This window comes from Notechis scutatus, chromosome 2, assembly GCF_049901735.1.
Source record: "Notechis scutatus isolate UNSWTSFEM ecotype Mainland chromosome 2, rNotScu1.2, whole genome shotgun sequence".
Taxonomy (NCBI): Eukaryota; Metazoa; Chordata; class Lepidosauria; order Squamata; family Elapidae; genus Notechis; species Notechis scutatus.
In genome coordinates this window covers 162598701-162614109 of record NC_142010.1, presented here as the reverse complement: position 1 = coordinate 162614109, position 15409 = coordinate 162598701, and the positions used below count along the sequence as shown (strand labels likewise).

Below are 15409 nucleotides of genomic sequence, written 5' to 3'. Positions count from 1 at the left end.
TCTTGTGACTGTAATGACCAGGCCCCATTACAGTCACAACTTAAGACCTATCTATAATCAGTTGTTAGAGATACAACTCAGGACTAGAACATTAACTAATAGTTGTCTAAATCTATCCTAGTGCACCATTTTGTAATGAAATCAACACTGCATTCCATATTCCTGAACTGATCTCCTTTGCTATATCTCTTGTAATCTTCTAAGATTACCAGGTATTGTAAATTTTCCATGTATGGGAATCAACCAAAACAATTACCATAAAAAGACTGGAAAGATAAATCTGCACCTAATATGCAATATTGATTTAATGATATGTGTTGTTAACATTTTATTTATTTATTTCAACAAAGGGCAAGGAAAAGATGTGGAGGGAGTGGGTTTGAAGTTGTTCTATTTAAAAGGAATCTAATTTTTTATCATTTCAAATTAGTGCTTACACGATACTGTTAATACTGTTGTATATATACTTTTCATTCTCTTAATTAGTTTGATCTAATAAAAATACATTAAAATAACTGTTCAACTTAGAGACTACAGAATGGAGACTTTAATAATTGTGTTAGAAATACTCAATAGTAATGAGTATTTATGTTAGTTATTTAGGCTGGCTGTATACTGCTGAATAAGAGCCCACATTCTGCACTCCAACTAGGGATCATGCAAATTAGAGAATAAGATTTGATCTTTAAAAAGAAGGCGTTTATATCTGTCTATAAAGAATAGTCTGTCTGACAGTAGGTGTAGAAAAAAAACAGAGGCAAGAAAAGTATACCTGTGCTATGGAATCTTTCTCTAAGTGAGCACGTGAACCACAGGCAATAGCCATCATTTCCTAGAGGAAAAAACATTAACAGCTTTAAGGGAAGCAGAGTAAAGAACAGGCAGTTTCCAAATTATATTCGTATAAGCACTCCTTTCAATTCATAAAAGCCATTGTATCTTCTTCCAGGAGCATGTGGTGAGTTTATAAGCTGCTCCTGCTGTTTCTTTGAGACACAGTGATTGCCATGTACATGTATATAGAGAGACCTGGGAGTAGCTTCTAAAGCAGCTGGCGAAGCCTAGAAAATGATGCAATTGCTTTCATTATTCAAAGAAAGATGCTTTGTACTCTCATAAGATGCAAAGCACATTGTTTGAAAAAATGACTAGCTACCGGTAAATTAAAATTATTTTTTCTAAAAAAAATGGCAACAAGAAATTACATTTAATTATAGTGCTTCCAAAGGGCATGCAAATAGCAACAGATGGAAAAGATGGAGTATCACCAAGGAATGCTCATATTACTTTTCCATTAGCTCCAAAATTGAATTTGTTGAGCCTAAACTCCCTTGTATGTAGAAAAAAGGGATATTTTGAAGTAATCCCAAACTACAGATCTCAAAGTAGGACACAGCATTCCAAAATGTACGCAAACCTGATAAAAGATGTTTGCTCCAATCTTACACAATTTAAGAAATTAAATATGTTCAATTTTCTCTGGATTGTGTCATAAGACTTAAAAAAGGAAACAACATTATATTTATCTTCTTACTAATCCAACAAAAAAGGAGAAAAGGTAGCCAATTAGAACCTCACAGGCCAGGGTTGGAGACTCTCAAGACCTTTTTCTACTTTTTCAATATCTTTAAATTTTGTAGCTCCATCAGCATCTGCCATCAATATTCTTTTTCCTCGTGAATAAAATACACCCTGCAGTTAAGAAATATGTAAGGACCTAAATTAGTTGAGCAATTATTATGAAAAGACAAAAAAGTCATATTTTGTTTTGATAGAACTCTCCTCCCAAAATTATAATTTACATATTAAACTTTATATCAAAGAACATATTAGACAGCATAAACACAACAAGGTAGTTGTGGGGGGGACTGCCTGTTCACAAAATGGATGCTACAATGGACATGACCAAATTTGCCAGAAAGCAACATGATGAGACTGCTCAACAGAATACTGATTAAGTATTTTGCCAAACAATTTTGGCAAACAACTGCAGTGAGCCACCATTTTAATTCTGTAAGACTGTCTGCATAACCTATGTGAAATCATACTTCAGGAGACTAATGATTTGCTTTGCATCGTGCCAGTTTCCCTTTTAATTATGTTTAAAATTAGAATAAACTGTTTAAAAAAACTAAAAACTAACATGATGCAATAAGCTTTCCATGTACCAATAGTCACATTCATGACTAAGATCAACTTCACAAAGCTGTTTGAATTATGCCTACAAACCCTGGCAATCTGTAGTCAAGAACAATTAACAATGGTTCTAGACAAGGGTGCTATTAGGCAGCTCAATCAAAACTAAAATGAGGATGTTTACCAAATCAGCAGGTCTATATTTTATGTAATCATTATTATGGTTATATTTTTATAGCTGAACTGGCAAAATATACCTAATTCCTCTCATTTTTGCTTAACAACAACTTGGGTATGGAGAGAGAATGACTGGTCCAAAGTGCACCACCTGGCTTTCATGCCAAAGGGAGGCCAAGAACTCACAATCTCCAGGATTCTAGGCCAGCATTTTAACCATTATATAAAACTGGCTCTTTGACTAATTTTAATGTTAAGTAATGTTAGGTTTTTGAAAAGACAAAATTCCAAAACTCCGTGTCTCTTGGAGAAGATAACAGGAATCATGTATTATTCTCTTTTGTATCCCTGTCAAAGAGACAGGTTCACCATATGAGATGGGGGAAATGCAGTATTTTTTCAAACATTGCCATAAAAATGAAATTACTATTAAATACATCCATTTCAATATTAATTTTATCACATGCCATTATAGGTTGTCCCAAAGGTGCTTTTTCAAGAGGCAACTGGAGTTTTTTGTTTTTCTTTGAAGACGTTTCACTTTTCATCCAAAAATCTTACTGGATGGTAGGAATTGGGAGGATTTATACTCCTTGCAGATAGTTGGTCATTTGCATTCTTTTAGAGTCATTGAGGCCACTTAGAGGTTTATCTATGTCCTCATGGTCACTTGAGTAGTGCAAATGGGTATGAAACCTACTTGGAACTGCTGAAAGGACTGTGTTGTAGACTGGAGATAGATGTTGTATTCGTCCTGCTCTGTTAAGAGGGCTGTTCAATTTTGACATAAATGGCCTCTTTGACCCCTCTTTCAAACCAACAATTCTCTCAGTCCAAAATGTAGACTTTGCTGTCTTCAAGAGTGGCTGTGTCTTTTAAATGCAGATGGACTACTGAAACTAGTACTGATGTGTTTGTTCTCATATGTTGTGCCATGCAGTCAAGTGGTTGTTTTGTTTCCCCAAAAGAAACAGATCTGCACATTGCTCAGTTTGTGTCTGGATGTTTTATCCTTGGGGTAGACAAACATCTGCCTTAATGCATTATTGGGTTTGAAGTGTGCACATATGTTGTGTTGGTATTTAACAGTCAAAGGTCACTCTTTTGAAGACAGCAAAGCCCACATTTTGGACAAAGAGGATCACTGGTTTGAAAGAAGGGTCAAAGAGTCCATCTATGTCAAAATTGAACAGCCCTCTCTCAACATCATCTATCACCAGTCTACAACAGTTTCCAGTCTTTCAACAGTTCCAAGAAGACTCTCTAAAGCAGGGGTTCCCAACCTGGGGTGCGAGACGATATTCCAGGGGATGCGAGAAATAATAGGATATTGGCTATATGTTGGCATTTTTATTTATTATGCAATGGATTAACTTTGTTTTCATTTTAGAGTTAAGTATCGTTATTTAGTGGCCGTCACATACATAGCTGAAAAGGTTCAATCCTACCATATATTTAACGCGTTCAGTAGTTCCTAAAGTCTAAATTTCAGGGGGTGCAAGGTTCGAGTGAAATTTCTTTAGGGGTGCGGGGCGAAAAAAAGGTTGGGAACCACTGCTCTAAAGAATGCAAATGACCACCTGTCTGCAAGGAGTATAAATCCTTCCATTCCCCACCATCCAATCAGAGCTGAAGAAGCTTCTTGGATGAGAAATGAATGCCTTCAAAGAAAAACCAAAAAAGTCCAGTTGCTCTTGAAAAAGCACCTTTGGGACAACCATGATCTAGATCAGGGGTCTCCAACCTTGGCAACTTTAAGACTTGTGGACTTCAACTCCCAGAGTTCCTCAGCCAGCAAAGCTGTTGAAGTCCACAAATCTTAAAGTTGCCAAGGTTGGAGACACCTGATCTAGATGACTGAAAATCTCCACAGACATCAAGCACTATAGATTCTAAATATGAAAACAGTAAGTTTGCAGTACCTTCAATAATATTTTTGAATTTAATTTAAATGTTCATACTGAAAGGTAAACATTGAATCATTTGTTTCCTCTGAGAATATGCAACTTAAAGGAAAAGCAGGTGAGTTTATTACCATTCTAACAGCTGCTCCCTTTCCACGATTCCTCACTAGAGTGAGCACTCTCACTTTGTCACTACCATACTTTTTAACATACCTCAGTGCAACCTACAGAAAATAATACATCAGAATTAAATAACAGTAATCACAATTTGGAATGCTATATTTACTATTAATTGATGGTCAAGAGTTTCAAAAAACTTTTGTTTAGAAAATGCCATTTGAATTTTTCTAATATTTTTCCCGCTAAACAACTTGCCTTCAATTCTCTAAGTTAAAAACAAAAATTTGCATTTGCTTGACTGGAAATTCAAAATTCAGTTACATAATATCCATTAATTAATATTTTAGTTTTTACATTTGTAATGTTTTACATTTATTGTTTTACTTATTAAATTTATATGCCAGCCCTCTCACCAATAAGGCGACTCTGGGCCACATCTGTTTTAGGGTTCAAATATTTAATGACTACATTTACTTTTAGAGAAATATTATTCTTTAAACCGGAAAAGGTAAAATGCATAGGAAATTATGTAGTGAATCCTAAACTATAAGTAATCTTAAATTGACTTTCCATAAAATACAATGTGAAATATTACAACTATAATGAAATTAACAGGTTTGGAGTATTCAGATAACACTGAAATATGATTAATTAAAAAAAGAGTTTTTAAACAGGTAGTAAAATTAGAGGAAGGGAAGCACATGATTCTATGTATTTGCAAGGTAAAATACTACATAACTTCCAGCAACCCTCTACTTGTCTTTTAATTTTTACAGTTGCAATACAGTAATGATTGTTTTTCATGTTGCAAAGTAAAAGGTAAATTGAAAACAATTTACAAAGGCAGTATTGTTGAGAAGAGAAATGTGATGTATCTATGCACTCAGGGAAGGAATAGATTGATGATAGATAGATAGATAGATAGATAGATAGATAGATAGATAGATAGATAGATAGATAGATAGATAGACAGACAGACAGACAGACAGACAAACGGCTCTGGGAGTGGTAGGAGAGCTGGAGAAGCTACCAGTTGTAGCATGGAGAACCTAGATTGAAAAAACAAGTGGAGAGACAGCATACTGTTTTTCAAAATAATATTTTTATATTATTATTGTTGTTGTTATTGTTATTCATAGAGTCAGGCAGATGTTTAGACTGGATTTGGCATTTTATTAACCTATTAAATTCTTCCCAAGGATCTGGGGTATGCAGATGTTGTTTCATGGTATTAAAGGTACTGTCACAGGATATAAGCTGTTCCAAGTAAAGCTGCAATTGACTGATGGTGATTTTGTCAATGCCAATGATGTCCAACTGGTGCTCCACATGTTTTGGGATTGCAACCAAGGTGCCTATTACTTTTGGTATTATTTTGGTTTCTTTTGCCACAGTCGTTACAGTTCTATTTGCAGGTCCTTATATGTTGTAGTTTTCTCCAGTTTCTTCTCTTTCATTCTGCTGCCTCCAGGTACTGCAAAGTCCACTGTTGAGACTTTTTTGTCTTTCTTATAAACAATTGCTAAATCTGAGGTGTTATGTGGCAGATGCTTTTCTGTTTTAATTCTGAAGTCCCAGTAGCTTTTTCATTTTCAATTACTTTGTCAATTTTATGGTCTCATCAATTGTTGTTGGAAGGCAAATAGTAATTCTTGCAGATATTCCAATGCATCATTGTTGCAACTTTGTCACACCATTGTTTGTAATGCATCTGTGCAATCTCCTTGTGGCAGCTAACTAGGTGGTCCACTGCTTGTTGAACATTTTCGCGGAGGTGGTATGTGCTGTCTGTTGCTCCCTTCTCAATTCTGGTTTTGTATGCATTTGTTTCCTAAGGCTTGGTCTTGTACATTCAGAATTAACCCATCTATTTTTTCCTGGGGGTGAGGGTCTTTCCTCAACATTTCAAGGACAGTCTCCCTTCTCCCCCCATCCTCCTCTTGGTTGTGGTGAGCAGAGCTAGGTGTTCTGAGAACCCAGTCAAGCCCCATTGCCTTAGTGATGTCCTAGGCAAATTTGATGTTACAAAATACCATGTTAGAGATACTTCAATCCTTTGTTGCACTTTTCCAAAGTATTATTGAACTTCAGGAAGCAGACTATCCCTGTGTTGCATAGCTTTTCTTAAAAGGTATCTACTTTAACATATATTTTAGTGGCATCTAGAACCAGTTGGATAATCTACACTGTGTACAAAATTATTAGGCAAGTTGTATTTTGGAGGATTAATTTTATTATTGAACAACTACAGTGCTCTCCGTCAATCCAAAATGTTAATAGACCTCAAACCTGAATATTTAAGAAAAAGTGAGGTTTTGGATTTCTTAGGAGAATATTTATGTGCGCACAATTATTGGACAACTATCAATGTGCAAAATTATTATGCAACTAAATGAAAAACAAAAATTTCCCCATCTCAGTTGTTTATTTGCATCTGTTAAAGTGAGAATAATAACTCAAAATGTACAAATAAACATTTCTGACATTAAAAAAAAACCAGTGACCAATATAGCCACTCTCATTTTCAATAACAGTCATAAGCCTTCCATTCACGGAGTCTGTCAGTTTCTTGATCTGTTGACAATCAACTTTTTGTGTAGCAGCAGCCACAGCCTCCCAGACACTGTTCAGAGAGGTGTACTGTTTTCCTTCACTGTAAATCTTCCATTTAAGAAGGGCCCACAAGATCTCCATAGGGTTTAGGTCAAATGAGGAAGGGGGGCATGTCATTCTTTCATCTTTAAGGCCTTTACTGGCTAGCCATGCAGTGGAGTACTTCGATGCATGCGCCAGAGCATCGTCCTGCATAAAAATCATCTTGAAAGATGCAGACTTTTTCCTGTACCACCATTTGAAGAAAGTGTCTTCTAAAACAGGGGTCTCCAACCTTGGCAACTTTAAGCCTGGAGGACTTCAACTCCCAGAATTCCCCAGCCAGCAAAGCTGTTCTAAAAACTGGCTGTAGGTTTGGAGTTGATTTTGAGTCCATCTTCAACCCGAAAAGGTCCAATTCATCTTTTATAATAACAGCCCATATCAGTATCCCACCTCCACTTTGCTGGTGTCTGAGTTGAAATAGAGCTCTGTGCCCGTTACTGATCCACCATGGGCCCAGCCACCTAGTCCAGGGGTCCTCAACCACCGGGCCGTGGACCGGTACCGGTCCATGGAGCACTCTGTACCGGGCCGCAAAGAAAAAAAAATAAAAAAAATGGCGGCTTTCTTCGCCTTCGGTGAATGCTGCTGGGATCGGGGATCAAGAACACAAAGGAGAGAAGGGGAGGGAGGAAGCAACCAAAGCCTGTCCTGCTCTCTGGCTCAGCAGCTTCGGTTTCCTCCCGCCTCGTTCCTCTCTCAGTCGCTCTCTCGCTCCTCCACCAGCCCAGGAAGAAACTGCTTCAAAGAAGCCGGGGGGGTGGCTTTCCTGTCGCCGCAGCACCTCCGGCGCCCGTTCACCCCCACCCGCCCGCCCGCAGCAGTTCAATCCACAGTGCTCCGTTCTGCCTGCCTGCCTGCCTTCTTCGTTTCTGGTGAGAATAATAACTATTCGCCTCTTTTTATCAGCCGAAGCTGCTCTGAAACGAAGAAGGCAGGCAGGCAGGCAGAACGGAGCACTGTGGATTGAACCACGCACGCCGGCGGGGGTAAACGGGCGCTCGGAGGAGCTGCGGCGACAGGAAAAGCCACCCCCGGCTTCTTTGAAGCAGTTTCTTCCTGGGCTGGTGGAGCAGCGAGAGAGCGACTGAGAGAGGAACGAGGCAGACACCTGAGGGAGGGAGGGAGACACCTGAGGGATGGGGCTGAGGGAGGCAGGGCCAGGCGCTCCTGAACTTGGTGGTTTGCTGGCAGACGCGTTATTACCCGACTAGGTAACAACATCAGATGTTACCTAGTCAGGTAATGAAACGTCTGCAAGCAAACCACCAAACTCGATTCTCTCCCCCGGTCCTTGAAAAAGTGTTTGTGCTTGAAACTGGTCCCTGGTACAAAAAAGGTTGGGGACCACTGACCTAGTCTGTCAAGAGTCACTCTCATCTCATCAGACCATAAAACCTTTGAAAAATCTGCCTTCATAGGTTTCTTGGCCCAGTCTTGCTGTTTCAATTTAGGTGCCTTGTTCAGTGGTGGTTGGGTTTCAGGCTTCCTTTCCTTGGCCATGTCTCTGAGCACTGAACACATTGTACTTCTGAGCACTCCGGGTAGATTACAGTTCTGGAATATTATAGCACTGGATGATAATGGGTTCCTGGTAGCTTCATGTTTGATTCTTCTCAAATCTTTGGCAATTAATCTTAGCAATTTCAGGAGTGCTGCATCTCTCTGAAAGACTTTTTATAATTTTTAACTGTTCAGAGTCAGTTAAATCTCTTTTTTGGACCATTTTTCCTGAGGAAAAGAAGCTGCCTACATACCTTGATATAGGGTGTTGATTTTCTGATGCGACACCCTCCCTCCACATCACCTGATCTGCTTATATCCACTAAGCATTCAAGTTTATACAGCTTGGATTGGAAAATATGCATAAAAATGATATGGTCAAAATACTTTCCTAATAATTGTGCACACAGTATCTTACCAATAAATAAGACTAATGTGATGGAATGAACCCTGTTCCATTTTGAATGCCATGAATGTTTTGTATCTTGGCTGCTCATTGTAGTAGTTTTAATATATTTTTTTCTTTCTAAATTTTAAATTGCTTTGGTATTTTAATTGTTAAACTGCCCAGAATTATGAATGTGAGATAAAGTGAATGAACAAATGGATATTCAGCATGTAACAGCCGAATAGTTTATTAATAATTAGTATAGTTTACTTCCCTTTCAATTTATTTTGCTTAATTCTTGCTTGTGTCCAATTTCTGTTACTAAACAAATCATGAATAACCAAGTCCTTAATAACTGACAGTCTATTATGGTCTTACTGGAGATAATTTGAAGAAATGAGTAAAGAAAATGATGCATGTACTGTTTGTCAATAATCTTTAAAATAGAAAGTTTTTGGGGAGAAAACTATAACTGTAGCCTAGCTAAAAACTATTTTTCTCCTCAAAAACTTTCTATTTCAAGGATTATTGACAAACATTACGTGCATCATTTTCTTTACTCATTTCCTCAAATTATCTCCAGTAAGACCATAACAGACTGTTAGTTATTTAAAATATTTCCCAATGTCCTCTGTGAATTAATGCTAGTGCTTCATATAAATCTATGTAATACTTAAATGCAAATGCACATAATGAAGGAGATAATTATTTTACACCCATATATATTATCACTTTGACAGATATGTTTATTCTGGCAGAATCTATTCTAGCTGTGAATTATTTTACATATACTGAATTGCTGTTTGGGCTTTGCTACTACATTGTAATATAGAAGCAAGGGAAAAGTCAAGAAACAAAAAAAAATGCATACATATATACAGAAAGGCTAATCTGACATACATAGGCAACCACGATATCAATTGAGTATACACTGAAGGGAAAGGTTGTCAGTTCTCTTTCATCACTGAATAAATATGGCAGCTTGCAAGATAGAGCAATCACTGGCTAAATAATAAATACCGTGTTTCTCATAAAATAAGGCCGAGCCTTATTTTTTGTTGACCCCCCAAAAAACGGCTAGGCCGTCTTTTCGGGGGTGACTTAATTCCCCCCCCTTGCATCCTCAGGTGGGCGGGCAGCGACAGCTTGGATGTTGACCTCGGCATTGGTGGGGCACTTCGTATCGGGAGACCTTCCGCCACCGTTGCTTTCCCTTCTCCCTTGTTGCCGCAGCATTTAGAGCTACGCTGTGGCGTTTGGCGCAGCCACGTGTGGCCAGCCAGGGCTCCTCCCTGCAACCGGAGCTCGGCGGAGACACTGGGCTTCAGGCGCTCCTGTCGCCGCCTTCCCTTTGCCTTCGAAGGTCAAACCAATTATTTTAAAAACGACGCCCTACTACAACAAAGGCTCCCCTGCCCGAGAGGGCAGCCCAACCCCACGTGGGGAGGCGAATCTCCCGGGGCCGCAGCGCAGGATCGGCCCACCTCGGGAGAAGCGCCCAGCCGCCATCCCTGCCTGGCGCCGGGCAGAGTGCGAAGAGCTTTGCCTGGGGCGCCCAGCACAGCTGACAGGCGGGCCCTCCTTCCCGGCAGCAGAGCTCTCATCAAGGCAGCGAGCGGCTCCCCGCCGGACCCTCCGCTCATCCCGCCACGGCCAGAGCCGTGCAGGCTGGGCAGAGCCAGGAAAGCGACCCGCGGGTGCGCGCCCGCCTGCCAAGCAAAAGAGCCGGGCTGACCTAAGCTTGGCTTCCTTCCCAAGTCCCTCCAGCGCGAACCCAAAGGGGCCACCAGGAGAGGCTGCCGAGGCAGTGATAGCGCCCACCCGACCCCGGACAGGGAGGCGAGGTGATGGCAGTGCTGCTTCCCTGGCCAGCGGAGAGAGCCTGAAGCTGCCCGTCCTTTCCACCCCTCACCCAGCCCATCCCCGTCCCCACGCATCTCCAAATGCGCCAGCAGCTCCAACTGCTGCAGCGGAACGGGCATCAGGCAGAGGCGCTGATTCGGCGGGGCTCAGCTCGGAGGAGGACGTGGCGCAGGCCGTCGCCTTGCCTCCCTGTCCACGGATGCTTGGGTGCTATCACGCCTCGAGCGGCCTCTCCCAATGGCACCTTCGGGTTCGGGCTGGAGGGACTTAGGAAGGAAGCCAAGTTTGGGTCGGCCCAGCTCTTTCGCTTAGCAGGCGGACACACACCCGCAGCCCGCTTTCCCGGCTCTGCCCAGCCCGCACGGCTCTGGCGCGGCCCTGACGGGATGAGCAGAGGGTCCAGCAGGGAGGCGTTTGCTGCCTTGGTGAGAGCTCCGCCGCCAGGCAGGAGGGCCCGCCTGTCAGCTGCGCTGGGTGCCCCAGGCGAAGCTCTTTGCACTCTGCCCGGTGCCAGGCAGGGATGGCGGCTAGGTGCTTCTCCCGGGGTGGGCCGATCCTGCGTTGCAGCCCTGGGAGATTCGCCTCCCCATGTGGGGTTGGGCTGCCCTCTCAGGCAGGGGAGGCTTTGTCGTACCGGTAGTAGGGTGTCGTTTTTAAAAGAATTGGCTTTGCCTTTGAAGGCGAAGGGAAGACGGCGACAGGAGCGCCTGAACCCGAGTGTCTCCGCTGGGCTCCGGTTGCAGGGAGGAGCCCTGGCTGGCTGCGCGTGGTTGTGCCAAACGCCGTGGCGTTGCTCTAAACGCCACGGCAGCAAGGAAGAAGGGAAAGCAACGGTGGAAAAAGATCTCCTGAAACAAAATGCCCCACCAACGCCAAAGTCAACGCAGGCAGCACCATATCCGGGTATGCAACAAAACTACTTCCTAACGGCAAGCCCCCCCTGCCATTCTCCCCCATTTCGCATGTTTAATATAGGTCTTAATTTGGGTGGAGGGGCTTAATTTGATTTTATGCTGATAAAACATGCTGGGCTTTCCTATTGGTGGAGGCCGTATTGTTGGAGAAACACGGTATTGTAAATCTTGTAATCAGTCCTTCAAAATAACACCAGCAATAATAACGAGATATGGAATAGATAAAATTACTATTTACAGCTTTCTGATATTGTTTCTTATGCATGTATTGTTTCTGGTATTATGATTTTAAACTTTAACAACAAGTAGTCTTTTTCAAAAACAAATAAACAACCAATCTTCAGGTTATAACAGTGACTGGGACCAGAATTGGTGTCTCTAAGCAATACAATCATAAAACACAATGTCATGTGAGTTTATTGCTTAGCAACACCAATTCTGGCAATCTAAGTTGCAGTTATTAAGTGAGGGCCATACAGGTCATTTAATGCTGCAACTGTCGAAACTCCAAAGATTAATTGCAACCCACCCTCACAAGTTGGAACACTCATTGAATGAGTGCTTATAAGCATGAAAAGTACCTGCTGATAAGTATCTAAAGTTTGTAAAAGAGTCCTTTATTTCCTACCTTCCTGGTTTGATCTGTGCTGCCATCATCAACTACTATGACCTCATATGTAAATGAAGGATCTTGCTTCTATAAAAATGAAAACAGTTTTTTTTCGTTTGACAGTTTTTTGTTCTTTTACTATCAAGAAGATGCTACTTCCAAAAATGTTACTGAATTATTGAAAATACGTACCTGTCTCATCTCTAGATAATCTAGAGCTTCATTCATCATTGATGGTACTGTAAGATGTGGAAAAAAACAAAATTGCAGATCTTGATTCATTAAAACTACACTGAGGATAAAATAATTTATAAAGCAAAATATATTATATATAAATATTTATTCTTACATCGTTCTTCTTCATTATATGAAGGTATTACTACAGAAAGTTCACGTGTTGCAGGGTCATGAAGGCTAGGCACAGATTTCTTATCATTCAGAAATAAGTTCTCATCCTCATATTTATAAATACTTGGTGGCTGTTTTGCAGTTATATATGCAATGACAGCAATCTGGGAGAGAAATAAAAGAGGCGTGGTAACTGATAGTACTGTATTAATAATGCAATATCATTCTTGCAAGATTAAAACATTCATATTAAAGTTTTTAAGGTGAATACATAATAGATAAATAAAATTACAATAAATAAATACATTTGATCACAATGTCCAAGACTGTGCATTGGGAGAGAATCTGCACTAATCAAAATGTAAACACAGAATAAATTATAGCATTCAACACTTTTGCGTAACAAATGAAATATAGAGACATAGAGGAATACATTGTATGTTGAGAAAAAGGATGTGAATCTTTTTTGAATGAAAGTAATACATATGAGAAATTAGGAATTGGTATTATTGAAACTGTTGTGAGAGCATATGAAAGTAGGAATTCAAAGGTTGATGATAGTTACATGTTTGGTAAATAGTATGACAAAAAAAAGTGACCAGCACTAAAAGTGATACCCTGAATATTTTGTGTAGAGAAAGTCAATGAGGACCGAAGCACAAAACAAACATATGAAGAAAGTATGTGGATTGAGAGGAAGATGAATTATGATTTGATAAGAGAAATGAGAGTTTAAAGAAAAGGCAAAATATAAATTTCATAAAATATGACAGGATCATTTGCAAAGATAAATGAACACAAAAGAATACTGAATAGTGTTGATATAAATTAGATTAAGTCAATTAAGTCAATCCATGTATCTGTCATTTCTTCAATGGAAAAGGGGGGGAGGAACTGATAAAGAAATCCCTTTTTGATGTAACCTGAATATATTTAATCTTATATCGAATTTGTATAACCTACACATGATACAATGGAGGGATGAAAACCAGATGCCCAGAAATCTATCACTTCTGGAAGAGACAGCCAGGGGATGAAGAGACCATAAAAATTCCAGTGAGATGTGCCCTGGGAACCTCTGAAAAATATTGTTCTAAAAAGGGGGTGGGGGGGAATTAACGTTGGCTCTTTGTTTTACTAAATACACATCAAGATAAGGGGAAGGGTTTTAAACTCCCTTATCTATCTCTGCATGCCTGAGACACCTTAGACCAGGCTTGTCCAACCCGCGGCCCACGGGCCGCATGCGGCCCAGGTCGCCTCGTAATGCGGCCCAACGCCCACCCCAACCTTCATGAAAGATCCAGCGAGGAGGAGGAGGAGAGGCAGGCGCGAGGCGGGGCGAGGCGAGCAACAGAAAAGGCGGGCAGCCGCAGCCCAAAAGTCCCACCCCGCCACCTCCTGCTGTTGCCGCCGCCGCCGCCACCACTGCTGCATTTGCAGGAGAGGTAGGCGCGAGGCGGGGCGAGGCGAGCAACAGAAAAGGCGGGCAGCCGCAGCCCAAAAGTCCCGCCCCGCCACCTCCTGCTGTTGCCGCCACCGCCACCGCTGCTGCTTCTGCCCCGTCGCCGCTGCCGCCGCTGCTGCTTCTGCCCCCGCCGCCGCCACTGCTTCTGCCCCCGCCACTGCCGCTGCTGCTTCTACCCCCGCCACCGCATTTGCAGGAGAGGTAGGCGCGAGGCGGGGCGAGGCGAGCAACAGAAAAGGCGGGCAGCCGCAGCCCAAAAGTCCCGCCCGCCACCTCCTGCTGTTGCCGCCGCCGCCACCGCTGCTGCTTCTGCCCCGCCACCGCCACCGCTGCTTCTGCCCCGCCGCCGCTGCTGCATTTGCAGGAGGAGAGGTAGGCGTGAGGCGGGCGAGCTTTCTTCCCCCCCTCCCCCCCCCACCTCGCAAAATTTGGCCGGAAAATTAATAAAAATAAATAATTTGCAGGAGGAGAGGTAGGCGCGAGGCGGGCGAGCTTTCTTCCCCCCTCCCCCCCCCGCAAAATTTGGCCGGAAAATTATAAAATAAAAAATAAATAATTTTTAATAAATAAATAATAATAAATAATAATTTTATTTAATTTAATTAATTTAATTATTTAATTAATTTAATTTAATTTAATTTAATTTAATAATTTAATTTAATTTAATTTAATAATTTAATTAAATTAATTATTTAATTTAATTATGTGCGACCCAAACCAAATTTTCAACTTCTAATGTGGCCCAGGGAAGGTGAAAGGTTGGACACCCCTGCCTTAGACGCTGCTTTTAATCCCTACATGAATTGACTCATCTCAATAAAGGATTCCTTTTCATAAGTTTAGTTTCCAGAAGTTCATTCTACTTGATTGAATGGGAAAAGTTCTGTAGCCTGACATAAAGCAGCGTCTAAGGTCTCTCAGGCATGCAAAGATAGTAATTTGTTTTTCTTTTGTTCCATGCTTTTAATTTTTTTGGCTTCTATCTTTTACTTTTTTCTGCACTTTGCATGATTGGTATAGCTGTATAAACTCATTAGCATTTAAATAAAAGGTACTCCTACCACTAAAATGGCTTTTACTTTCTAATTTAGGAAATGTTGAGTTCTATTCCTTTAAAAAAATGTACAGCAAATTTTTGAGTAAAAACTACAGGTAGTCCTTGACTTACAACAGTTCATTTAGTGACCGTTCAAAGTTAGAATGGCACTGAAAAATATGACTGATCACCATTTTTCAGTTACAACCTTTGCAACACCCCCATGATCATGTGATCAAAATTCAGATGGTTGGCAAATGGCTCATATTTATGACCATTGCTGCATC

At 41.1% G+C, this 15409-nt stretch overlaps 1 protein-coding gene across 1 annotated transcript in view; it reads right to left on the bottom strand.

The window, feature by feature from the left end:
- Positions 1–15409, bottom strand: part of ALG5 (ALG5 dolichyl-phosphate beta-glucosyltransferase) — a 29356-nt gene that overhangs the window by 13013 nt on the left and 934 nt on the right. Inside the window, exons 2-7 of the mRNA XM_087957195.1 lie at positions 12620–12782; positions 12463–12509; positions 12289–12357; positions 4349–4441; positions 1579–1692; positions 773–832 (exon numbers count right to left, since the gene is read on the bottom strand). Coding sequence (XP_087813321.1) covers positions 773–832; positions 1579–1692; positions 4349–4441; positions 12289–12357; positions 12463–12509; positions 12620–12782 — 546 coding nt within the window. The remainder of the gene's footprint in view (positions 1–772; positions 833–1578; positions 1693–4348; positions 4442–12288; positions 12358–12462; positions 12510–12619; positions 12783–15409) is intronic.